Source organism: Haliaeetus leucocephalus, unplaced genomic scaffold (genome assembly GCF_000737465.1).
Source record: "Haliaeetus leucocephalus isolate CR32 unplaced genomic scaffold, Haliaeetus_leucocephalus-4.0 Scaffold1, whole genome shotgun sequence".
Taxonomy (NCBI): domain Eukaryota; kingdom Metazoa; phylum Chordata; class Aves; order Accipitriformes; family Accipitridae; genus Haliaeetus; species Haliaeetus leucocephalus.
This window is the reverse complement of record NW_010972437.1, coordinates 566,285-591,150: the sequence shown is the minus strand read 5'-3', so window position 1 is coordinate 591,150 and position 24,866 is coordinate 566,285. Positions and strand designations below refer to the sequence as shown.

General features: G+C 41.0%; 2 protein-coding genes across 2 annotated transcripts in view; one reads left to right on the top strand and one right to left on the bottom strand.

Annotated features, from left to right (window-relative positions):
• The window catches only part of STAT1 (signal transducer and activator of transcription 1, 91kDa), a 28,251-nt gene extending 26,394 nt beyond the window's left edge, over window positions 1–1,857 (top strand). The window contains exon 25 of the mRNA XM_010563936.1: window positions 6–1,857. Within this exon, the coding sequence (XP_010562238.1) occupies window positions 6–29 (24 nt within the window). The 3' untranslated portion in view covers window positions 30–1,857. The remainder of the gene's footprint in view (window positions 1–5) is intronic.
• Window positions 1,858–3,676: 1,819 nt separating this feature from the next.
• The window catches only part of GLS (glutaminase), a 101,739-nt gene continuing 80,549 nt past the window's right edge, over window positions 3,677–24,866 (bottom strand). Inside the window, exons 16-19 of the mRNA XM_010569046.1 lie at window positions 8,633–8,694; window positions 7,577–7,653; window positions 7,354–7,417; window positions 3,677–6,984 (exon numbers count right to left, since the gene is read on the bottom strand). Coding sequence (XP_010567348.1) covers window positions 6,828–6,984; window positions 7,354–7,417; window positions 7,577–7,653; window positions 8,633–8,694 — 360 coding nt within the window. The 3' untranslated portion in view covers window positions 3,677–6,827. The remainder of the gene's footprint in view (window positions 6,985–7,353; window positions 7,418–7,576; window positions 7,654–8,632; window positions 8,695–24,866) is intronic.

The window sequence follows — 24,866 nt, the reverse complement described above, 5'->3', positions numbered from 1 at the left end:
TGCAGATGTGTTCAGCGTATTCAACTTAAAGGCTGAGCTTTTTACTGCATCATTAACACAGCTGATTAGCTTATGCATCCTGCTCTGCAGTCAATGACTTGGTGACATGCTTCACTTCAACTCTTTGGTTTCTCAACCTGAAGGTCCAGTAGCAATTTTTAACTAATGGGAATATAAACAGCAGTCTGAGTAGCCTCCTTATGTACAGTTTTTTTGTTTAGAAATTCTTTGTTGAATTTCCAGTTAATGAGATAACTGTACCAGAGAGGAGGATAGGAATGAGAGATCTCAGTGACAGGAGAAACATGCATTTTTTGTTTAAGGGAGTTAGTTAATTTTAACATTTAAAACAGTTGGCTGTACATAGAAGGCTTCAAAGGAAGGCTAGTTCTTTTGCAGAGGTGCTATTCAGAAAGCTTGCATCTTTGGCGTAACTACTTCTGAAGAACTTCCATAGCTTTGATTTTTCATCTGCATCACAGAAAGGAGAAGAGAAACACTCTGCAGGTACATGCCACACTGAATCCACGTGCTGCTGAAGTTTGTCCTGGTTTTATCTTTTCTAAGGGCATAGCATACTGAGAGAACCTAAGCCAAAAATGTTACCTGCATTTCATTTTTGCTTGTTTCTTAAGGCAAGGTCTTGTGTAGGATGTTTAGCACAATCTTTCTCATAACAAGCACTTCTTAGGACACCACCTTAAAGGTGCATTGGCACATGCTGAGCTTGCAACTCAACCTGTACAATCAAGACTAAAGCCTCCACAAATGGCAGTCATGCTGTCTAGCAACAGTATTGGACAAAACAAGAACCTACTCTTAAAGAGTGCAAAAGGGGCTGGAGTATGTTTTTACTCACTGTGCTTAATCTACCAAGGTGAGGATCTGGTCACTCCTATCTTTTATGGTAATATATGCCCCATTTAGGTTGTAACAGGTGGACTGGAACTTTATTTTCTCATGTACTATGAACCAGGGCTTTTATTTAACTGTTGGCTTGAATAGCTAGAAGACCCTACAGGCTTTGATAATGAAGTGTTTTTGCAACTGGGGATAAGGCACAGGGAAGTGAAGAAGTTAGTTACATTTATACTGAGTAATGGCTGCAGGATATGCAATCTCTAGTACTTAGACGGATAAAGATGTGCTTCCACCAGAGGAGGAACAGGTTTGCTTCTCAGCATGTTTGAAGATAATTAACAACTCACAGTTAAGAGGCAAAGTTACCTTAAGCAGCTGGTCTCTTCGACTAAGGGCATGTATTAGTCCAGACTGGTAATTAGCATGCAGCTGAGCAGAGAGACTGCAGAACACTGCCATGATCCAATAAAAGTGGGGATCATGTTGGGTAGATTTCAGAAGGGGGAGGTTAAGTAGCTGAGGGCTGGTTCATAACGACTTTGTGATAATTTTCAGCCTGTAGCTCTTCTCACCCATCTTACTTTTGCCCAATTCAGTTTGCTGTATTTGTCTCCAAAATACCAAATTCGGTCAGTCTACTCAAGCTTCAAAAAACACATCGAATAGAGCTGGGATAACTAATACTCAATATCTGGTTAGTAATGTCTGAAAACATTCGACAGGTATCTTACAGGATCGTGGTTCAATCTTGATCATTCCTAAGTTTTGAGTAAGAGACATTACTCTCAGCGGTTATTTGTCTGAGTATAATCTTTAATTGATCTACCAAAATAACAACACTTACAGCTACTATTATTGTGCAAAATACTACAGTTAAAACAATGGTAACTATCATATTGGTATCCCATGAATATAACGATGTCATGACTCTAATTAATGCAAAGCATCTTATCCCTCATAGCAGATACGAGATTAAAGGATACAATTAAAAATATGGTCAAGTGCCCTTGGCCGGGAAGGATTCACAGCGCCAGTGAATCACTTCACCAGCCCCCAGCCAGGGTACAGCCTTATAAGACAGCGTTACCGACGCACAGCCGCTCAGTGTACTCAAAATCAACACCCTGTCAGCTACTTGCTCTGTTGCACTCTGTATCCTGACAGCCCTCCAGCAGTCTATGCCGATAGCTAATAGTGACCCCACCAAACAGTGTTCAGGCACAACAAACACTCATGCTGGATCCCACGTGTTAGGTACAGGACCCGGGCAGCCAGCTCTAGGTGACCCTGTTCGAGCAGGGGTGTTGGACAAGATGACCTCCAGAGGTCCCTGCCAACCTCAACCTGGCTGTGAGTGACCCGGTTGCTTCTGCAGGTTCTCAAGCCACTGCTATCTATTCCCAATGCCTGGGAGGGCAGCAGTGGCCAGCGTGCCTCACAGGGATTGCAGAGCTGCTTCTCTACTGTTCAGAAATGCTAGATCGATCAGCTGCTGCTTAGAAAATAAATGACTGGTTCAATTTAGTGTGTTGTGCCTAGGAAGACCGATGTGCCCCGTGCAAAAGCTCAAGAGAAAGAAAATTTAAAGGACCTATCTAGAGCATGTAGCATATGTATTTAAATGGAAAGCATTGCTAAACCGACTTGGTTTTGGTGCCCTGGGTTACTGAGGTTAACAGTGATACAGAATATCACAATTGGTGACTTAATGCTTTTATCTTATTATAACGAGCTGAATGCGGATCTGTACTGTAATGCAAAAAATCCAGTATTTGTTTGAGCTACACCTTGTGCTCATGTTCTATATGCAGCAGTTTGTTTTCATTACTTTTATACTTCAATTTTATTGACCGTGGTGAAACTTTGTGAGATTTAAAGCAATGGCCTTATTCATGGCTTTGTCTTTACAAGGCCAATAGTTCTAAAAGAATGTTTTTTTCCCCAATGGAATATTCTTTTGCCATTTTAAATGAATGGAACTGTCAGTTGACACTTTTGTCCTTTCTCTCATGTTTCGGCTACTTCTATTATAAAGATGATGTATCTGCCAATAGTTTACTGTGCATCTCATTTTAAACTTGTTTGTGCAACTCAACAGTTACAGCTCTGAAGCCTAAGGCAAGAATAGTTGCTTCTAATTCACTGCATTGTTGCAGGCCAGTCTGCATTACAGAGTTCTTAGAAGGTGGCTGTTAGTATAATTTTATTTTTGCTTGTAGCACATCACTGATTTTTTTTTTCTTCCCCAACCAAGCTTCAATAAACTCAACTTGAATTTCTAGTTTGAGTTCATCAGTAGGATAACTGATCTATAGCTGAACTTTGTGAGCTATCAAGCCAGCCCACTGCTGCATCATTTTTCTCTGGGGCTAGTAAGTGACATGATCCTTTGCCTCACACTTGGCAGGCTTTTATATTAACTACACAGCCAGAAGAATAATAAAGGAAAGAAACTGTTCGTGAGATAAGGATAGCAGGAGTGAAGAGTAGGCAAGAGAGAGCTACAGCTGTTGAGGGCACTTGGCCAATCCACTTAAGAACCCTAGCATTAACAAAAAAGCAACCACTTAAAGGACACAACTCTAGAAGTACAGGTTAAAAAAAAAAAACAAACAACAACAACAAAACAAACAAAAAGAAAAAAAAAAGGAAAAAAAGGAAAGCTAGATCAGATAAACTCATTTTGGTTTCCTGTAAGCTTTGCACAATGGAAATGACCAGAGTAGGTTTTCCTGGGCAGCCTTCCCTATGACTGAAGGCTTATTTCAATGGCAGTCACGTAGATAATCAATAAAACCCACCACCATCATCATGATCTTGGTATTTCCATTTATTATGCTGTAAAAAGCAACACTATCTGGATTTTATTTCTTAAAATAAATAACTTTCATTTTCAGAACCAGTACAGCTCAAGTTTAGATTCATTCATGGGAAACTGCTAGAAATACATTCATCACTGTCTATTCCCCACAATACAGAATCTAGAAGTCAAGATCAGCCCAGTCAGTTACAATGACCAGAAGTACACTGCCAAGAAGTATAGTCACTGATAGTCCAGCTCTGAAGCAAAAAAATCTGGTACAATACATTTTGTTCACAAAGATAGGCTAATTAATGCTAAGACTATCACAATATTGCTGAGTACAAAGCATTAAGTTAGCGTAACAATTTTAGGTTGTGATACAGAAGAAACATATATGACAAAAACAAAGGAGTGGGGGAATCCTCTTTGGAGCATAAGGAAGTCGGCATTTGATAAGATAACCAAAAGCTATTTATGGTAAAATCTAGATGTCAGTGTCATGAATGATAAACAGCCAAACCAATGTACTGCATATATTTATAAATAATGCCATGACTAAATAGCTGCATCGCTGAATTGGACATTACAAAATAATGCATCTTCTCACAATGAGAAAATATTAAAACTAACCAGCAAAAATGCACTGAAGCGAAGACTGGCTAAAAGCACTCAGTATGATTCAGGAAAGCGTTAAGTTTAGGGACAGCCATGATCTTTAATGTTAACTCAGTTAAAATCCTTCTTTGTAGGTTGGGAATTTTTTTTATATATGTGTATTATATAACATACCTATCTTTTAAAAATGCCAGTTTGAGCAATGCAAATTTCAGTTAAATCAAGCTAAACCAGGTATTTTTCTGAGAAGCTAAAGGATATGTTTTAATAGGAAAAAAATATGGAAGCAGTCAGATTAGCACTGAGATACAGAACACTAAACTAGAATCCACTGAAAATACTCCTCTATGCTAAAGTTGACAGATCCCTTGCCAGAGAAAACATGTTGGAATTTAGTTCAGGGTACAGCAGAGAAAAGGCCTTGTGCTATTCAGTGACCAATGGGGCTCAATAAAGAGCCAGAGGAAATTTTGTTTAGTTCTTGATTAGAACTAAGGTGGCTGTGACACAGGACGTGAAGAGATCAGGTTAAAAGCCTTCAGAAAAATAGCTGATCTTCAGAAAAAAAAGAAACAGGAGGGAAAAAAAAAAAAAAAAAGAGCTGCTTAAGAACAGTTAAGATTTTTGAGAAAAAGTGTTTGATAACCATGCCAGCCAGCTTCAAAATGCTATTTCAGGGCTTTAGACTTTCAGACTCTTCCAAGATTTCATCATTGTGAGGACAGTCACTGCTCGTGATGAGTATCAAGCACTTTTCCATGAGATTTGTCCTCCCGACAGGGAGGCAGTATGGCATATCGACGGAGAGACTGTACAGGAACTTGACAGGATTTATTCTCAACTATACTGACCTGCTGGGTCACTCTGAAAAGTTACTTCTCTCTATGCCTTAGTGTACACATTTGCAAAGGAGGGTAACGTGGTTCATCTTTATAAAGTGCTTGGGCCATTCTAGAAGGAATTTGGGCATTATTTCAGAAGGATTTTGGTGCCTACACACAGAAAATTTGAACTTTGAGATCTACTAGTGATGTGTACACTATGTGCTAGGATAAAAATAGCCATATACGCAATTCTCAAGCACAATCTCCTTTTCCATATGCTAAACGATTCTTGCCTATAATTCTTGTGCTAAAATTCTTGCCTATGTCCAACAACCGTGGTGTTTTGTGAATATCGAACTCTTAACTTTAAGCAACTGCTCACTTCTGAGGTTTTATGCCACAGCATTGGCAGAAGCAATTGCACACAGAATAGGGAACTGTTGTAACATTGTACTTCTGCAAACAACCAATATCTGCATTTCCCACAACGGGGCACGTGCCAAGACAATAAATGCCACCGTTCACCACGAAAGGCATCTCCTACTTGTGCTCCTGATGCTGAACTCCTGTTCTACACCAGCGGAATCCCACTGATGCAATATCCCGCTCCCTGGTTGATGGTAGTGCAAGAAGAGAACATACCCCAATATTTGGCTTATCTCCCGCTCTGCTCATGCTTTGATTGGCTCTATGCTCCTTAAAGCTGTTTTACTCCATCCGTGTTCCTTATTACAAGCCTAAATTAAGTCAGATTTACAAGTAATATTTGGTTTAGTACTTTGCCTTTCACATACTTCCATTCCCCTCGCTGTTCCTGGTGCAACCGCCAAGAACACCACACGTGAGCCCAAAAGGCGGGGTTTGCAGCTTGTCAAGGCTTGCTGTAGTGCAAATGTACCTGCAAGGAACACAACTGCATAGAGTGGAAGCACCCGCTTTCCCCAGGCACAGGGGAAGTACTGTAGCAGCTGAACATGGAGAGAGAGGAGGGAGGCGAGACAAAGGGAACTGAAAGAAACACTTCAAAAACAAAAGACCCACTAAACACGGTTTGATGTTACAAGTCACATTCCCCTATGCCATTTGGTCAAACAAACTTTAAAACAGATTCCCTGACAAGACTATCTCTAAGAACAAGCCTAGACCATTCACAACTGTCAGCTATATACTCTGTTGATATTTATATTATGTAAACATGGTTGTGTGAATTTTTTTTTTTCCAAAGTTAAGTGCAGATCCTTACTTAACACACCCAGCCTAAATCTACATCAGCATCCTCAGCTTTTGAAAAACCTCACTGACGCTCATACCTGACAGTACCCTGGCTCATCTTGGCCATACTGGAAACAGAGGGCTATAGAAACAAAAATTCAGCAGAAAAATTCCTGACCACAGACTAGAGTTCACATAGAACACAAAAATAAATTAAGTAGTGCACAGTAAAGCCAACAACAGCTAAATATTTTTATACATCAATTATATGCAGCATGAGGTAATATTGCTCACATTATGGAGGGAGATTCTTAGTTGGTTTTGTTTCTTTTGAGAGAGATTGGATTTGTCCTGTGCGTATAGAAACTCCTGTAACATAACACTGAAGTAACAGAGACTTCTGTAAAATGTATATACCACTATCGGATAGAAACACACACGCTCTTCATTACTTATGTATACCACAATTAAATAGGTAAGTGATTTGATTCTTAGGATCTAGCTGAAGATGATTATAGTAAGCCATCTAGATTTTTATGAACCGTTCGGTTCTCTTTTCCATTGTTGGAATCCTCTGATGGCGTGTATTGGACCTGATATTCTTGAAGAATTTTAAATACATCATGGTGTCCAAAATGTAAAGCTTCATCCATAGGAGTGTTATTCCACCTACAAGGAGGAAAGGAGGAGCACAGTATTTAAGATCAGCATTATTAAGTACAAAAGCACCAAAAATCTAGTTCTTTACATACTACTGTGCTAATAATTAGGCACACAGACTACACTAAATCCAGTGACTATGAAAATACTTCATAAGCTGAGCATAACCTTTTAAATAATGGTTTTAATGGTTTCACCATTTTTTTTATCCCTGTTTGCTCTGCAGAACCTACAGAGAACCAGCAGGATCCTGTTCCTTCTGCTTCAGTGTACTGGCTCAATACATTCCACTCTTATTTGATAGCTGCCTCTCCTCGTGGGGGCTAGAGAGATGCTATTAGACCCTCTGTCCTCCCAACTGGCAATAAAACCACTCACCTGTCTTTGGGGAAAGGATTCACTTTGCATGCTTCCAGTAGAAATTTAACAACGTCCACATGTCCTGTAAGAAAAGCAGGCTTGTGACTGTACTTACTTACATGTATCTATAAATACAAAGTTTTAAAAAGCAGGGATGCACATATAGAGAGTGAAGATGCTCTAAAGAAAGCTGACCACATTTCCATTAACAGATAGCAAATCATCTATGAGGTGACATTACCTTCTGCAGCTGCTACGTGCAGGGCTGTTCGTGAGTCATAGTCTCTCTGTTCCATATCCATTCCTGACAGAGCAAATCTAAAAATACAAAAAAAAAAAAAAAAAAAAAGATTACAGAGAAAAGTCTTGCATAATTAAAACAGGTTACAAAACTAGCATGGAACAACACCGCTATGCTGAAACAATGAAACTTCTGCTGCAAGATGATATCAACAGCACCAAAAGCACATCATACCTTTGGTTATAATGAAAGGGGCCCTTACTGCTTTGCCTTTAAAAAAACCCAAAAAAGTAGGGGCTTAACTTTCTTTCTAGTCTCTAGTTGTTATAAAGAAAAATGAAATGTCTTTGCAGGCAACGTAACAGTCAACATATCCGATTTAAAATCTAACATGGACAAGCTAAGTCATATAAGGCAAAGTAAATTTATGCCAGCTGAGGAAATCCAGGGAGGACTCCAAGTCTGAAAATCCTGAACAGCGTTAACGTATTGGGAGAGTTCTTTCATCATGCTATGGTGCTCTGGAACAGCAAAATTAAAACTATACACATTTTTCCACCCACTAACAATGTTCAGATATATTCTAGCCAGATTAATATGTTTATTTAGTCTCTTACCATTATTCCTTTAAATGTTGCCAGATTCTATTCCAGATTTAAAAAGCAAAGCTAGATTTCCTAGCCTCTGCAACAACAACATGCATTTTCCAGCCTGAATTTTTGTGGCTGTTTCAGAATTGAATTATAAAGCAGGAGAGAGTACAACTAGGATTTTCTGCCATCACTATAAAAAAACTGGTTAAGGAATTGTATTTCACTATGATCCAAAGAACCGGAAAACGAATGGGATTGCAGGATAGTGTGAGGGTACCTTTCTGATGGTTAGGTTTGGGTTGGGTTTTTTTGTTTGGTGGTTTTGGGGTGAACATATTCAAACTCCAGTGCAGCTCGGACGTCCCCCAGGGGGACACAGTGTGTGTGCATATTCGTAAGTAAACAAAAACAGCAGGTACCAAACAAGCAGCATTCCTATTCCCAACCCCACACCAATTTTTACCTCCGGAGTGCAGACACATCCCCCGTGTAGGCAGCAAACAGCAGATTTATAACAGACTTCACCTACAAAGAAAGATGAAGTCCAGTTTATTTAGCTTCTGTCCTCAAAAAGAAAACAAACAGAAAACCCAGAAAAGCCCAGCATGGCCGGTAGGTCCAGTGCTTATGAACTTGTTTAATTTTATCCCCTTCCCTGGCTGCATTTTGCAGGATAGTGTAAAACACTGGAAGAATTCGTTCCAGCTTGCTTTGCTACCAGTACTTTTAGGTCTGTCTTTCCAAAGTTGAAGTCATAAGGACAGTAAAAGAACCACAAAGCGTGCATTTCTACTCTACTGTGGTAAAAAAGATAAGCCTTGCTATATGGACAAACCATATTTCTCTCTTTGATTGCCCAGTGATACTGAGTATTGAATTACAAAGACAGCATCACTTTACACAATTCATAAACCAGAAACACCTCATAAGATAAACTCATTCTGGAAAAGTAAGATTTTTTTTTTTTAATTTTTTTTTTTTTTTTTAAACAGAGAAGACTCCTAATACTAGGAGAAATCTGTTAGCAGAAGAGAAGAAATGATACTGGTTTTGCTTGTGTTACAGATTTTCCTTGCATATATCTAATATTAGAGACTTTCCTTAAATAAACAATTTTAAGCAATTCTATCACATAATAAGCCGCTACAAGAAAAGCGAGGTTTCAAGGCAGACAAAAGTAGGATCTTTCTAGATCAAATAACAAAGGTAAAGTCTCAGGCAAGTAATGCTTTTCTCAGCTGTATTAACTAATAAACAATACTGTTAGGCTACACCAACCTCATCCCATGTACATTTTTAACACGTCTTGACTGTAACAACTCTACAAGTTTTAATAAGAGCCAAAACCAACAAGACAGATGGTTTTAAGTATCCCACAGCAGCTTCTTTCACAAACTGATAGAGCCACTTCTAGGCACCATTTCACAGTCATTTCCAGTAAACATTCTAAATGCTGCCTTGCTTTTTAAGTTGAGTCTACAAAGTTCTGTTGCTGCTACCAGCCAAGTAACAGAGATAAAGGAGAGAACTGATTCTGCTTTGACCTTCTACAACAAGCAGGAACAGAAAAAAAAAAAAAAAAATTAAAATCACCACCCACAACAAAGTCTCCCACAGATTTCTGCAAAAACACTGGCCTATTTTCACAGGGCCACAGATGAACCAACATCTGCGCCTCTTCTAAACTGAAGTAGTGGAATTGCTTGTTATTTTTTACACCTCAAATATGCGCTGACGCAAAGAAGGACCGAAGCAAAAGGAGACGGAGGCACAAAGGCCAGGATGAAACACAAAAGGGGAACGGAGCCACTCTCCTTACTCCAGCATCCACGAACTCCTGCAGCTCCGTTTTGGTTTGCACCATGAGGCTCACCAGGCTGAGGAGCCTTGCCCAGCAAGCGTGAGACCTGCTCGGCAGGATCTGCCGGTCTCCATCCCTTCTCGGGAGGCTCAGTATCCCCCAGGCTGCTCCTAAACCTGACTGGCTCCAAAGGCTGGGCCTGACATCATTTCCCAGACCCTCCTCGCAAGCATTACAGAGGGCAGGCCTGAAGTAACTCTGTTCCTCCCATGAAGATTTTTTGGTTTAAAGCTTCGGAAAAAACCAAAACAAACCCCCAAAACCCCCCAACACACACACACCCCCCACCCCCCGCCCCGAAACCAGCGCCTAAGAATCCAACAGCGTATCAGCGCGGGCTTTGCTCCGGACAGAGAGCCAGCCGTCCCCGGCTGAGCCCAGCCACCCACCCCTACAGCCTCCCCCCCGTGCCGGGGCAGCTCCTCGCCAGGCTGCCCCGCGCCCCACAGCTGGGCTTCGCCTTCTCTCCAGCCCCCGGCTCAGCACAGCAGTTACAGGACCACGGGAATAAGCCGCTACCGGCGCCGCGCAGGGATGCTGCGTCTCATCGCTGCTGTGGTAAACCTGCAGGTGTCACGGAGACAGCATCACTGCCAGCACCGGCACCCGCGAAGGGCAGCCAACACCCAAGGGCACGACAGGAAACACCGCAGTCACACCAAGCTGTTAGAACCTCCGAAAGGCATCTTTTCTAGATACTGGGCTGCAGACTCTACTTAAACGCAGGCATGAAAGGGGAATTTAGCTTGATAATCTCGAAATTTCATCAGGATGATTCAGGAGCTTTCCTTGCTGAGAGAGAAGTTGAGCGTGGCTCTGCTGCCGGTGCCCCGCAGGCAGACCTGCCTGGTTGCACTCAGACATTTCAGGTCCTGCCGGTGCTGAAAACTCCCTTTTGCAGGATCTAGGATGAGCAAGTGACATTATGTCTTTAACAAAAACCATTTCAGAAGTAACTGATCATCTTGGCTGGGCTGCTTTACGCTTCTGGGAAATGCAAATGCGTGTTAAAATACCAAAATAAAAATAACACGCATTCCTTCCTTACAAAAAATAACTTTCCAAGTGCAGCTGCGGCCAAGAATCCCTCTGGATTCAGCTGAACATTTTGCTAAGAAGACATTTTCATTTTCTATAATGATGTAACGAAATGTAATTTGGAGATTCCTGAGGCTCTCTAACAATCATCTTCAGCCATGTCTCTCAGCAACCTGGGAGAGGTTAAAGCCACTCCTTTCTTAAGACAAATAATGTAAAATCTCCAAGGTCATATTATCACAAATGAACTTCTTGATGGATGAAAACAAAAAGAAATGCAAGTTCAGACAAAAAGAAAAAATCTTTTCTTGTTCAGTTCAGAAGAAGGAAATTTGAGAGGAAATATGACAGCTCTCTGTACAACAGTAAAGGTAATGGGATACAAAAAGCAGGAGAAAAACAAATTTAGCAGGACAATTATGACAAAATAATTATCCAAAACTGGTCAGGACTGAACTGAAGCTAGAAAAAAAGCAGACAGAATGTAGCCATCATAGCTGAAACACCACCCCCCCCCAGGGCTACCTGCCCTGTTTCAAATGAGACTTTCATGATTTAATGGAAGAATTAGGTTGGATTTGCTAGCAACAAAACACACCTAGACCCTGTAGCTGTACCCTACTCTATCAGCAGCATAGTCCAGGCCAAAAAATAAACAAATTTTATAAGGTAGGAAATGAAATTGCTCAAACGGCAGCCATAAACAACAAAGATGGACATAGAAAGTGAATTCAAGAATAAAATTTAAAAGTCTGCAAATACAAAATACATTTTGAATTCAAAGAAAGAACATAAAGTCTCCATGAGCATCTTCTGGAACATCAATTAGTTTTCAAGAGAATATTAATCTAAGCAGCATATATAGTAAACCATCATGTAAGAGGCTATCATTTACATTGAGAAAAAATTATGTGAAAACAGCTTGCTGCCAGAAGCTGCAACAAAATCTTAGACTGCCATAAAATCAAGCACAATCAAGGCTTCAAAAATGCCAAAAAAATTTCTCTGCCCCCAAACTCACAGCCTACCAGCCTGAAATAACAGGTCCATTGCAAAAATCAAGAGCCAAAGAAACTCTAAAGTGGGAGCAGCAAACATATGATTTTAACTGTGGGGGCGAAATAAACCAGTGGACAACAGATGAGCTGTATCCATTCAACCTAAGTAGGGCACAAGGGTCAAGGTAACTAATTTAAGTGTTTAGAGACTCTGTCACTGAGCTTCTCACCGAGTGGCTCATTATCTTCTACATGCCATACTCAGTATTGGTGTTTCTCTTAACTGCACTGATGACCTCAATTTCTCCCTCATCTTCAGAAACAGGAACAGAAAGTTTACCTTCAACCTGACAGCCATGAATTACCTTTTTCTACTGCACAGAATTCCTTAACTATTAAAATTTAATAAAAGGAGAAGGGATGGAGTCTCTTTGCTATACATGAGTTGGATCAAACATTACCATACAGCTATGTAGCAGTATCAAACCCAGAGCAAAAACTGTTCCACCTTTTGTCAAATGGGAGATAAAACCTGCATGCACCACACCAGAGGAACTTAACAGCTCTCTTGTCATCATGCCAGAAAGAGAGAGCACTACTCACTCAGCTACGATGAAACCCTCCCTGTATGACCCTCTTTCCTGGGTGCTGGATATAAGCCTTGTCATCCAGGCAGTGAAACCAGCAAGGAAAGGTTCCTCAGGAATATTTGTGTCACTCAACACTAAAGATCAGAAGTCCCAGATCCCACACCTTGTATTTTCACCTTCAGGTTAGTAGGTGTTAGAGGTCTCGGACTCCGCTGGATGAAGCTACAATGAACTCAGTCTAATGCTGGCAACAGTCCTGCTTCACGTCAGTGGTGGCCAAATGACCACGACCTCCAGAGGCCCTTTCCAACTAACCGTTCTGTGAGTCTGTAGGTAAGAACGCGAGCAGCACAAGAAACAAAAATCAAGACTGTTGCTGCTGAAGAACTACACCGAAGTCAAGTTAAAGGAAGGAAACACTCGGAGTTCAGAGCAGCAGGAAGTCGCACCGCTGCGGCAGACGTTTCAGATAAACACGGGGGGCCAAAAGGGGAAGGAAAAAAAAGAAAGGGGAAAAAAAAACCAAAACAAAACACACCAACCCCAAACCCCAAAAGCACAAACCGAGTAAGATACAGCACTGAAAGTTACAAAGGAAAACTGACTGTTAAAGTGACTCCTAGTCCAAAGCTTTCATACCACAGTTATTCTAAGTATCTCCTAAGCCTAATTGTGCTAAAAGGTTTGAAGAAGTCTCCTTCAAGCAACAGGATTCAGATGTGAAACCAACTGCAGATGAATGGAGGAAGCACAGCAAAACACAAGGGCTGTCTCAGCGTTCCAGGGAGCACATGCCCAGCACAAAGCACGTACATTGCTGTCCCCCCTTCTCTGTAAAAACATTGTTAAAGTACTTTGGTAAGACATGATAGTTTTTGTTTTCTTTTTCAATTTCTCTGTGTACCAACCTGAAAAACCTAATGAAATAATAAGTTTAACTTCAGTATTAATATGCTGAAGTTACTTATCACAAGTGAAATTTCAACGCATCTAATTGAGCTGAAAGGCTTGACTGGTATGTGGGAACAGCCTTGGTGGGCTATCATCTTTCCTAGTTGAGCTGCACACCCAAATCCAGCTGACACGAGAAGACTTATTTAAATAGTCTTAGTCTCATGATGGCTAATAGCAAATCCCCATACAAGCCTGAGTTGAGAATCACTTCTCTCGTAACATAGACGGGTTTAGAGGATGTTTTTGTAACGCAGAAGAACGGCATGTGTATCACTGCCTAGGTCTAATGCTATCAGCAGAAGACTCTCCAAACGCTTCAGAGAGCAAGCTGCTATCCTTATTGGCACTAAGATGGGAAACTGAGGCCCAGAGATGGAAACGAACTGCTACGGTCTCGAGGCAAACGAAGAGCGACCTGGCGCCTTCTGCCCACTGCCTCACATGCTTCAGTGTTCGTATAAAACAACCAAACCTCAAGTAGGAAACAAACCCAAGCAGGTGGCCATGCCAGCCCCATGGTCCATACCTGCCCGTGTGTCCCTGTCGCTATGGGGCTATCTGTCCTGCACTGCTATGGCTGCAACGAGACGCCAGCACAGCAGGCGAGCCTCCGCTCCGTACTCCGCTTGGGTCGGGAAAGAAAAGCCAAACAGCTGTGCATGCAAAGAAAACAAATCCTTTAGAAAAAAATTAATTTAGCTCAGGGCTGGATTAATTCCATGAGAAGCTCTTAGCTAAAAAGGTCACTGAATCTGGATTTTAATTTCCTACTGCATCCTGCTTCCTGAGAGCGCTCCCCCCCACCCAATTTCTTTGAAAACATCACAGAATTTACAGTCTAAAAAAATATTACTTCCAACTTTACTGTTTCTCCAGGTGGCTGAGGAATACAGACAAGCCCAATAGTTTAAAATGGTGCTGCTAGAGGCAATATAAACATGGAAAACCAAACAGAACCCCCTAATCTTTCCAGTGCTCTTTACACAATATTTAGGGACAATGCCACAGGTTAACCTTCAAAAAAGGTGTTCAAAACATTGGGGAAAAAAGGTTGTTTGAATGCATATTGTTTCTCAAGAACTTTACCATATCTGAACTTTACTATGCATCAGACCCAGTGCGCTGACAGGAGACTTTCAAATACAACAAGGGGGGGGGTAAGAGAGAAAGATAGTAGAGGTAGTTGAGAAAAACTGGCCAACCGCTCTCTTCTCTCACATCTCTCTTTTTGTGCCTAAAATGGGATGCAGTGTTTCCATTTGGGAACCCTGCCCTCCTGGCCAACTGGCTTGAAGAGCAAAGTTTTAAACGTTCCCCTGCACAGCACAGGGGTGTAGAGATAAATCGGGAAATAAACTTCAGCTCTTGCAGCCCAGCACTTCCCTAATGACGAGCAACTGTCGTACTGGCCCCAGGTCCCAATGCACTGGGATCTCAGAGCGGGTCCCAGATAAGCAAGACTCTTGGTGCATGATACCCCACCGCCCAGCCTCCCGAAAAATGCTGCCAGCTGCAGGAGAGCTGCACTGGAGTGGGACTAAAGCTCTGCAGCTATTCGCCAGCGTAGACAGAATACACCGGAGAAATCGGACCGACTTGTCTGGAAGCGTCTCTGAGGCACACCTCTCCACACTGCTAAAACCTACCAACGCCGCAGCACAGTTAATCTGCACTCACGATACCTCGGCTATCTTCCTTTGGCACCTGCACCAACAACCGAGGACGAGGCAGCACAATCTCCCTATTTATACGAAAAGTCCAACTGATGTTATTTCAAAACCGCGGATCCCGGCTGCCCACTGTTACAACCCGGGGAAAGACGAGAGCACAAGGCGCTCAGCCATTTCTCTGATGCCGTCCAGGCTCTCTCCTCGCCCCGCTGAAGGCCACCCCTGTTCGGCAGCCGGGTCACGCCGACGTGCTGAGCACACCAGCAAAGGTCCCGCTCGCCAAGAGGTCCCGTCCCCCGCCACGCCGAAAGGCCTGCCGCCGCTGCCACCGTACGCGCCGAGCTTCCGCACCCATTGTTAGCGGCACATGGCATCGCTAATCCGGCTCAGCGCTGGATTAACTCTGAAATGCAAAAAATAGATTTTTAAGCTGTTTAAGGTGAGCGTGTGTCTAGCGAACGAGGATTAACGTTTCACACCGGGCAGAGACTGACTGCTGTAAACTCCTCCTATTCTCCTGACCTTCGCAAATGACCAAGTAGTGACAAGTAAGGCAGAAGCAAAGAGTTTACGTGAGCCAAAAGGGACTGTGCAAAGTAATAAAAGCTCTAAAATCAACAGAAATTCAACTTCACAGTAACACTGTTCTGCCGCTTTTCCTAAAGCGGATCCCCTGACGAGGGTCGTCTGAGTAGGTAGCAAAAAGCAATCATTCCTCCTGCTCTCCGGAAAAACTGCAGATTTTTAGATGCTTATTTTATCAATGGAAAAAAGTTCCTGAAATCTAAGGTGCCAATATAAATTCTGAAACAGCAGTGGTGACCTATAAAAACTAGAAAAAAGTAAATCTAGAGCACAAATTAAACAATTTAGTCATCCAGTTTTTACACACTGAACTTCTAATTCAACTATGCTGAAGCATAGCCTATAGATTACTTGCTTCCTGCATGTAAGGTTTCAAAACAAAACAAAACCCAAACAAATCTGCTCAAAATGAATTTTGAAGCTTCAACTTTGAAATTAAAAGGAGAATGCAAGTAGTCCCTAAAAGGACAAAAATAAACCAGGGATGAATCTCAAAGAGGAAAGCAGGTGTCTGTATGTTCAGACGAGACAAGACCACCTATTTTAAAAATTGACCATGTTTGTATTTACAATTAATTTGCAATAAACTGGAATCTGCTCTCTGGGGTCTGCTGACAAGGCTAGTTTAAAAAAAAAAAAAAAAAAAAAATCACTGTTCAAGTCTAGAAGAGACAGCCATAGTTATCCTTTAAAATACCATTCCTCAACATGAAGGTAAGCTGTATTTTGTAGGCAAAGAAATCCCAATCAAAAGTTAGTATCTTTGCAACTGAGCTTCTGCTTTGTTTCCCAAGAAATAAAGTGAAAGTTATTACCTAAGGGTAAGTAAAACATTTACTTTTAAAAGTAAAAACTAAGACTGAACCGCCAACAAATATCCAGCCAAAACAATACGAGTTTGTCAAAAGCACTTAAGTATTACTCTGCCCTCCCACTGAAGTTTCTTCCAGCTAAAACTGCAAGTTTTCAGTCTGGCACAAACAGGTCTCTCTAACACCCAAACTGGTATTTAGATGTGCCACTGCTGGAGAAGTGCACGTGTAACACCTCTCACGCAGAGATCTCCAAGCACAGCTAAGCATTATCCCCGTTTCACAGCTGAGACGTGAACATTCGTACTTACCCGTGTGCCCCAGTCCCACGCAAGCAGCCCGCCAGGATACGACACCCAAATTTAAGCGCTGTGTTTTATTCACCGAATCCCAGACTAGTTTAGGTGCCACCCAGGCGACGGCCGGCTCTGAAGCGGTCCCAGGGCTCGCCTGGCGAGGTTCTGCCCCCGAGTATTTCTCGGGATGGACAGTCCAGGAAGACACTCTGAGCAGCCTCTGGATTAAGCCACAGCATTACCTTATTCTATGGAAAACTAAGTTACCTAAGAAAAGACAATTTCTCTAAATAACTTTCTGAAGCATGCAAAAATAAGTCTTTCGGCTTGAGTAAGAGTGATCAACAGGCCCCACCTACCTCTAGAGCAACCCAGCGCCAACCGCCTCTAACAGAGCCTCTTGCCCCGACTTTAAATGAACACAAGGCTCACAAGAAGTTCATGAAGTTAGAACTCCTTGGGAAAGTCTTTGTTCCCATTATACTAGAAATAATTAGAGGATATGTGAATAAATTAATGCATACACTTACACACATTAATAACATACAAAAATACTTGAAAATACAAACAAGGCTAGCTGTTCCATAAAACTTTCATTTCTTCTTCAGGGCTTTTCCCCCCATCTCTTTAGCCTATTTTCTGCACTGCTGATCCTTGTTTCCTCATGTGATTTGAAGAAAGGGCAAAAATAGCTCTAGAATCTGCAAATATTTACTCTTCTGTGTTTTGAAACTAACACAGGAAGTGAGATTTTGTGGGTTTTTTTCTCCGGTCCATTTTCTAACACATCAACTATCATTTCTTTTCCTCTAGATGGTGCAAGCTTCTCTTTGCAGCTTGGGACAGGGGATGACACCCAGGCTCCTTTAGTTTTACGAGCTGTGGGTGCAGCATTTATTTTTGGAGTCAAAGCTGCAAGAGTAACTTTCAATGCTGCTACCATGGAGTTTATTTTTGGAGTCTCCCTGGTGGAGTTAACTTGAAATGCTGCTTGCACAGCAGTTATTCACATCGTTCTCTACCAACAGCACAAGCTAACGGACTCATAAAACACTTATTTATTCCTCAGTCAACTGCCTTGCAGTTTTCAGCAGCCATGTTCAAACACAATTCGTGTGAATACTGAAAGTTTCTTCGCCCATGAGCTGTGTCTAGACTGCAGCCACACAAGAGGCTGTATTTTCACGTATACATACCCAAAGCAGCTTTAAACCAACTGTACTGCTAGAGCTGCAAAAACCTCAAGCAAGCCACTTAGTTATTTACCCAGGTTCAGAAAGGAGCTTCTGAGTCTCCCCTTGGCCATATCAGATGGCAATACAGTACTGACAGTCTTCAGTCTGGAATCACTTTTATGAGTTACATTGCATTTATGACCGCAACAAACACCTGTGCTCTATAATCCACACACAGACCCTTACTGCATCTGGATAGTTGAGCTGATGACACAGAAACACAAGGTACGCATTATTTAAAAAAAAAAAAAATTTTAAAAGCAGTAATATTACTGCTTTTTCATGAAGTTATACTTTACTAAACATGATACAAATGTGGTGGATAATTTTGTAAGTTAAAAGAGTTTTTTGACCTTTATATTATTGATCTAACTACAGATCAGGATGGCAGCAGTGGGCAGCTGCCAGAAGCAGCTAGGCAGGCTATGGGAAATGAACGGCTGCTCCGTTAGCAGTCAGCGTACGAGACAGAATTTCAAGGGCAGCCCCCGAGGGGCTAGCACTGTGGCTACTGCCTCTCACCCCAGCATCAGACTGCACGTCGGACAGAGCAAGAAGGAAGGTGGGAGAAGTTACAAGACAGGTGTTACTGTTTAATAACAAACTAATCAATTCAACAGAAAAATTATGTGGTACCAAGAATTTTTGTTGTTGTTGTTAAAACTGTGTATCAAGCTGAGCAAAATCCCAGCAGGATTTTAAATGTCTTACTGCAATTCGACTTTCAGAATTGTTTCAAATCCAAATTCAATCTTTTAGAATAAGGCTGGTCATTTTCTTCTTCTGACTTCCTACATTTTTGAATCAGCTGGTACACACTGACAGACAAAATTTCTATGGTCCTAGAAGTGTCCGTTTAAAATCTGAAAACAGAACAGGGAGTTTTGACCAGGTTCAGTTCAGACACAGGAACACTAACATACAAATAAGCTTGTGCTGGTAGCTCCATCTCAGTACTCATCACAGAAGCTGTACGTGTAGCTGAATATAAGAAACATTTAATTAAACCAAATATATAAATTGAAGGCTTCTCTTGACACCAGGGAAAAAAAAAAAATCAGAAGCCCCTTCCTTCAACACAAGAACAACTGTCAATCTCCTTTACTGGAAAACATATAGACTGAAGTCACAAAAGGAAAAGGGCAGCCTTCCTGAAAGTGAAGGCTGAGCAGAGACAGTCGTCGTGTGTGTGTGTGTGTGTCCCCCATCTACCAGTTTTGAATGGATTCCTACCATTCGTATTTCCTTCAGTTTCAAACCTTTTAGAGATAGGTCAAAAAGTCTGATGTACTAGACTATGGCACCCAAAATTGCAAATAATTAGAGTATCAATACCGTCGGTAAACTGAGTTTCTTTGCCCATCTCTGCCTGAAGTCCTTTTTTCATCAGAATACTTCAAATTAATCTAGGTATTTAAAAATCATCTAAAAATGATACTTGCTACAAACTAGCACAACACCATAACTGTTTGTCCATCTTTTCTGGCCTGTTACCATACTATTTTGCATAAAATTTTAAAAGCTTAACAAGGACACAGGAAGCAGTAACTGGGAGCAGAAGGTACTTTCTCTTCTGATCACATCTGGAGCCATGAAAAACAGACTTAACCAGAATTCACCTCTTCCAATACCAACCTCTTGCTCATAAGATGGTCATCAAGTGGACACAAATTTCTGGAAAGAGTCTGTGTCACTGGTATTCCTCAAAAGAACATCACTCTACCTGTGAAAAGGCTAATTCATCTTAAATACTAACACGCAGGAGGTGCAAGCTCTTCAAGTAGTCAAAGAAATACCCTTTAACTCATACAGAGAAAAGCAAGAGTCATAGATAGGACTGAGCTCAGTTCTACAATTAATTCAGCCACTGCATGCTCAGAGATTATTACATTTAATTCTTCTGATTTTTAAATGATAGATGAGATTTAGTATCTTGTAAATGAAATTTAAAATACTATATATTTCCAATATAGTTTGTGAATCCATAAGTAATAGTCTACTTCATATTATGTTTGGTTTTGCTCAAGTGCCTGAAAGACAGTAACAACGGCACCGATTGAACTGTCCTTGAAGATGGCAAGCTACAGAAGCAGAGACCTTATTTCATGACAACAAATGCGGTGAATTTGCAATGACTTATTATTTACAGTTCTGGCTACTGATTAATTCTAAAGTATTAGTAAACTGATTCTGTTTAAATTACAGATAAGAATAATTAAAATGAATTAAGAGTCCAACAATTAAAAAAATATTTACTAGATTAGGTGAGACATCTACTTACCTTCAGTAACTGAGATTCTTTCAGAAAGACCATGCCCATCTATTCCACTCCTGAGATGTGTAAACCCCATAGGGTGAGCCAAGGCTGTTTTGGCCAGCCGTGTTTCTCAACTCCCACGCTCCCACCACCACCTCCCCCAACAGAGGCAGAAGAATCAATTCTTCACCAATACTGACTCCAGAACTTGAGCTCCAGAGGTGGAGAGTGGGTCACACAAACCAAAGTTTAGCTGAATCCCTGCATCAAGCCTCTCCCCAAAAAACAGAGCATTTAAACTTATTTTTACTAGAAGGTATTACGTAGTATCATAAGAATGTCTAGAGCGTATGGATGGGGAAGTTTCTCCTTTCCCGTACCATCATTAGGGGCAGGGATTACTCGGCATGACAGCAGGAAACATTGTGGGAAGAGCAGTGTATGATTGATTTTGTCTTTCCCCTTTGTAGCAGATAAAACCACCATAAAAGATGAACTGGTTCAAGGAGTACACAGAAAAAACCACACAAGGCAGAGCTCAAGACTCAGAGCAATCGACTTCATCAGATTTAGATTAGAAGACCCCAGGAACAGAAACTTCTCTAGTTGGAAGACAATTCCTGCAAAAAAGGCCTCAAGATTCCCTTATACACAACTACGGTACGCAATATTAAGAACCGGCACTAGGATGAACACGGTCAATATTGCTCTGTCATAGATACCCCTGAACAACTCACAGACGATCCTAAATTTTTCAACACAGGAGGCCTTTAGTAACTAATGCTGAAGCTTCACCAGGGCTTAGATGATGATGTAATGACTAGAGAGCTTCCCTCCCTGTGCACACGTGTGTGCGGACAAACAGATGAGTCTGGTAGAAGAGTAGCTGATCTCAAGAGCTACTCACTAACAGTTACTTCCAGGTGTCTCATCCTTTGCTTCACACCCATAACCTTTTTTGGGGGGACAATTATGTTGATTTCAAAAGGTATGAATACTGGGAAGAGGAGAGAAACTTGAGTACCAGAACTGCCTTGACTAGATTACAATGCACACAGTCATGTTTGGTTCCACCTGCTGTTTCCAATTTCTTCTGGTATCAATGAATTAACACACTTTTTACATTTGGAGACAACAGAACTAAGCATGTCACTGACAAAACTCCCAAAATACGAAGTAAAAATGTAACCATCTTTCACTAGACTTAAGACCTCAAGTTAGCTGATTCCACTTTCTTTTTTCAAAAAAACAAATAAACAAAAACAACTTTCATGGACATTCATAAACTCATAAATTGTGCCAGCAAGCAAAATTTTTGAAGACCTAAGGAAAACCAAATTAGAATAACTATAGTGTATCAGGCAGTTCCAGAGAACCATGACTTAACAGGAGGGAGTAATAGAAAAATCCAACCTGTCTCCTGTCCTTACGACAAACAGTGTTACTGCTGTGTTGTTTGCCATGAATAGTATGACAATGGAATAGCAGGTAGACAAATTATTTCGACAAAAAGTTTACTAGATCAAGTGAAACATTTAAGGCATAAAGAGTCATAAAGACTTTCACCCTTCAACTCAGAAGATGAAGACCAGGCAAATTCTCAGTTTTAGGTGGTATGCACTCGCCACCAGTAGTTTGGATGGAAATACTTGAATCTTGCTGCCGTGTCCAAAGCATCAAAGTTATGTGGAAAAAAAAAGGAATGACCCTCTCAAAGGCTTTAACCCACTCTGCTGTCAAACTCTTTCAGCATTTCTTATCAGTAATGAAATAATGTTTTGTCAATATATTATGATGACTGGAAGTTCCAAAATGGTAAAATAATAATTCTTGCAGTAAACTATTACAGGAATCTTAGGGTTGTCATCATCTCATGATACAGACTTTGGTAGTTCCTGATCAGTCCTTTCATAGGCTAACCTCTGCATTGAAAAACATACAGAATACGTACAGAAACCTTGTCAAGGGGAACGAACACTGACCAGTTGACTCCGGATGCTGGGAAAAAAACAAGAGCCTTTGAAGTAGTGGATGCAGACATTACTAACACTGCAAGATTTGGGACCAAAGGACTGGGATCAACGATAGTCACACGAATAAAGCAGAATGCTGATGGGTGCTTTAGTGATGCTAGCTGTATTAAGCAGACAGGACAAAAGAACGTCTGCCTTTTCAAGGACCTATTGACTACAACTGATATCCATACAGTCCAGTAGAATAATGCTCCCGCTTCCCAGGCTGTAGGTACTTCGTCTATTTATGGACAACAGTTTACCCTTAACTACAGGACCCAGAGCTGGAATTATTCCCAAAATAAAAGACGATGTTCTCTAAAGACACTCACTGAAATTTTACTAGCAAGAGACTGACTACACCCTACAGGCTGAAAGCAGAATAGGGGAAACCTTACCAGAAATTTGCACTCTACTCTTGTTGGGAGGGTTGTTTCTAAAGTATTAGGAACCTTCTAGAAACCTTCTTCTAATTTTTAGACTATTTACTCAGTACCTGCTTTTCTTGCATCGGAAATATTTATTTGCTTAAACAGATCTTCCACCTCCAGGGTTTTATCTTCAAACCCTGGGAACAGTTACATTAATCCCCATCTGCCTTTGGTGCATGGGACAAAACATACTCAGCTGTTCTAGCCTACTTCTCCATGTCCTCAATCATAATTCTTAATCCTTTTCTGCAGTGGCATGGGTGGGTTTTTATAAAACACGTTTGATCACAACAGTTTATTCTCAGACCAAGATTACATTTTAAATAGTTGTCTTCCAACAATTACAGGTTGGAAAAGTTTAAAGGACAAGTCCTTTAAAAGAAGCGTGAAATGCACTTCCCATATAGAAAGCCAGAGCTACACATATAACCAAAACCAGGCCTACTAGTCCAAAAAAAATTGATACTGAATGAGTAATTCCTGAAAAAACAAAAAGTTGCCTGCCTCAAGGAAAAAGCTGGACTAGCGAATGACATCAACAGGAAGCAAGCAACATTATCTCTTCCTATCACTCCACTTGTGTTCTCAGTTCATTGTTTTGATAAGCACTCTGATCAAATAGTAACATGCTGTCCCTCAGAAATAACATACTTCCACGTTTGCATTTAGCCTGTTATGCTTTAATAGAAAAATAAAGGGAATATGGCATTTTCAAATCCTTAAATCATTTTATTTTCAACAATTAAATGAAAAAAAAAAAACCAACAAAACCAAAAAAACCCTAGGATCCAGTAGAAAAATACAGCAGGAGGTAAAAATGTTATTGCTGACCAAAAGCCATTTTTACCTATGCCACTTCTAGGACTCCCTATGGCCAACAGACTTGCCCATGACAGTAAGCTCATCATGCACAGTGAAAAGACAGGAATCACCATCACAAGCTGCAGAAAGAGAAAATTTCAGCTAGAGATTAGGAAAAAATTCTTTGATGGAAGTGATAAAGCACTGGGACAGGTTACCCAGCGAGATTACAGAAACCCCATCCTTGAAGGTTTTCAACACCTGACAAAGTTCTGGAGCAACATGATCTAACTGATGTTAGATCCTGCTTTGAGCTGGAGGTTGGACTAGGGGATCTCCAGAGGTGCCTTCCAAGCTCTACAATGTTATGGTTTCATTCTCAGGTTGCTTACAGTCACTAGAATCTCCTGCACTTCATACAAATGGGTTATGATGACTGCACCCAGCTAAGTAAAACTGACCTAATTTAAGAGAAGATACAGTATGAAGATAAATTCCCAATTTACAGTGTGCACAAGAATTTTGTACTAACAACATACGAATACTTCAAATTCTGTATACCAGCTGTTTGGCAACTCAAGTGAAAAGCCTGCTTAACAATAGCACTTAGCTATTAAAGAACCTTCCAAAGAAAATAACAGGTATTTGTTGACTGTATTATCAAAACAATTATTTCAAATCTTCAGAATATTTCAGAAAAAACAAGAATCAAATTCAAACAATTTCACTGAAAAATCATGAAGCCAAACAGATTAACAGAAGTGCAGATAAGGGGGGGGTGAGGGGAAGTCAGACTGTATTCCAAGTCTGACCAAATAACAATGAAATTAATGTACACTGATCTCTAACAGGAGAAGTACTACCAACTGCCTGTAATTTACAAAATAACAGCGCTACTTAACTGGAGAATATCCACTGTAAGTGATCAGATAAAGGGGTCAGAGGAAGTCTGGAAAGAAGATAAGCAGAAGACAGCTTTTGCCTTCTGCAAACATAACTGGTATCAGGAAAGTATGAGGACGACACTACAAGAAGGCACCAGCTGTGTGCCAGCTAGGTCAAAATCAGAGCAGAGCAGCAGGTAAACTGGGAAGCGTTACCTTACAACCGATATGCGCCCCCCCCCCCCCCCCACCCCCCCCAGTCCACACAAGTGC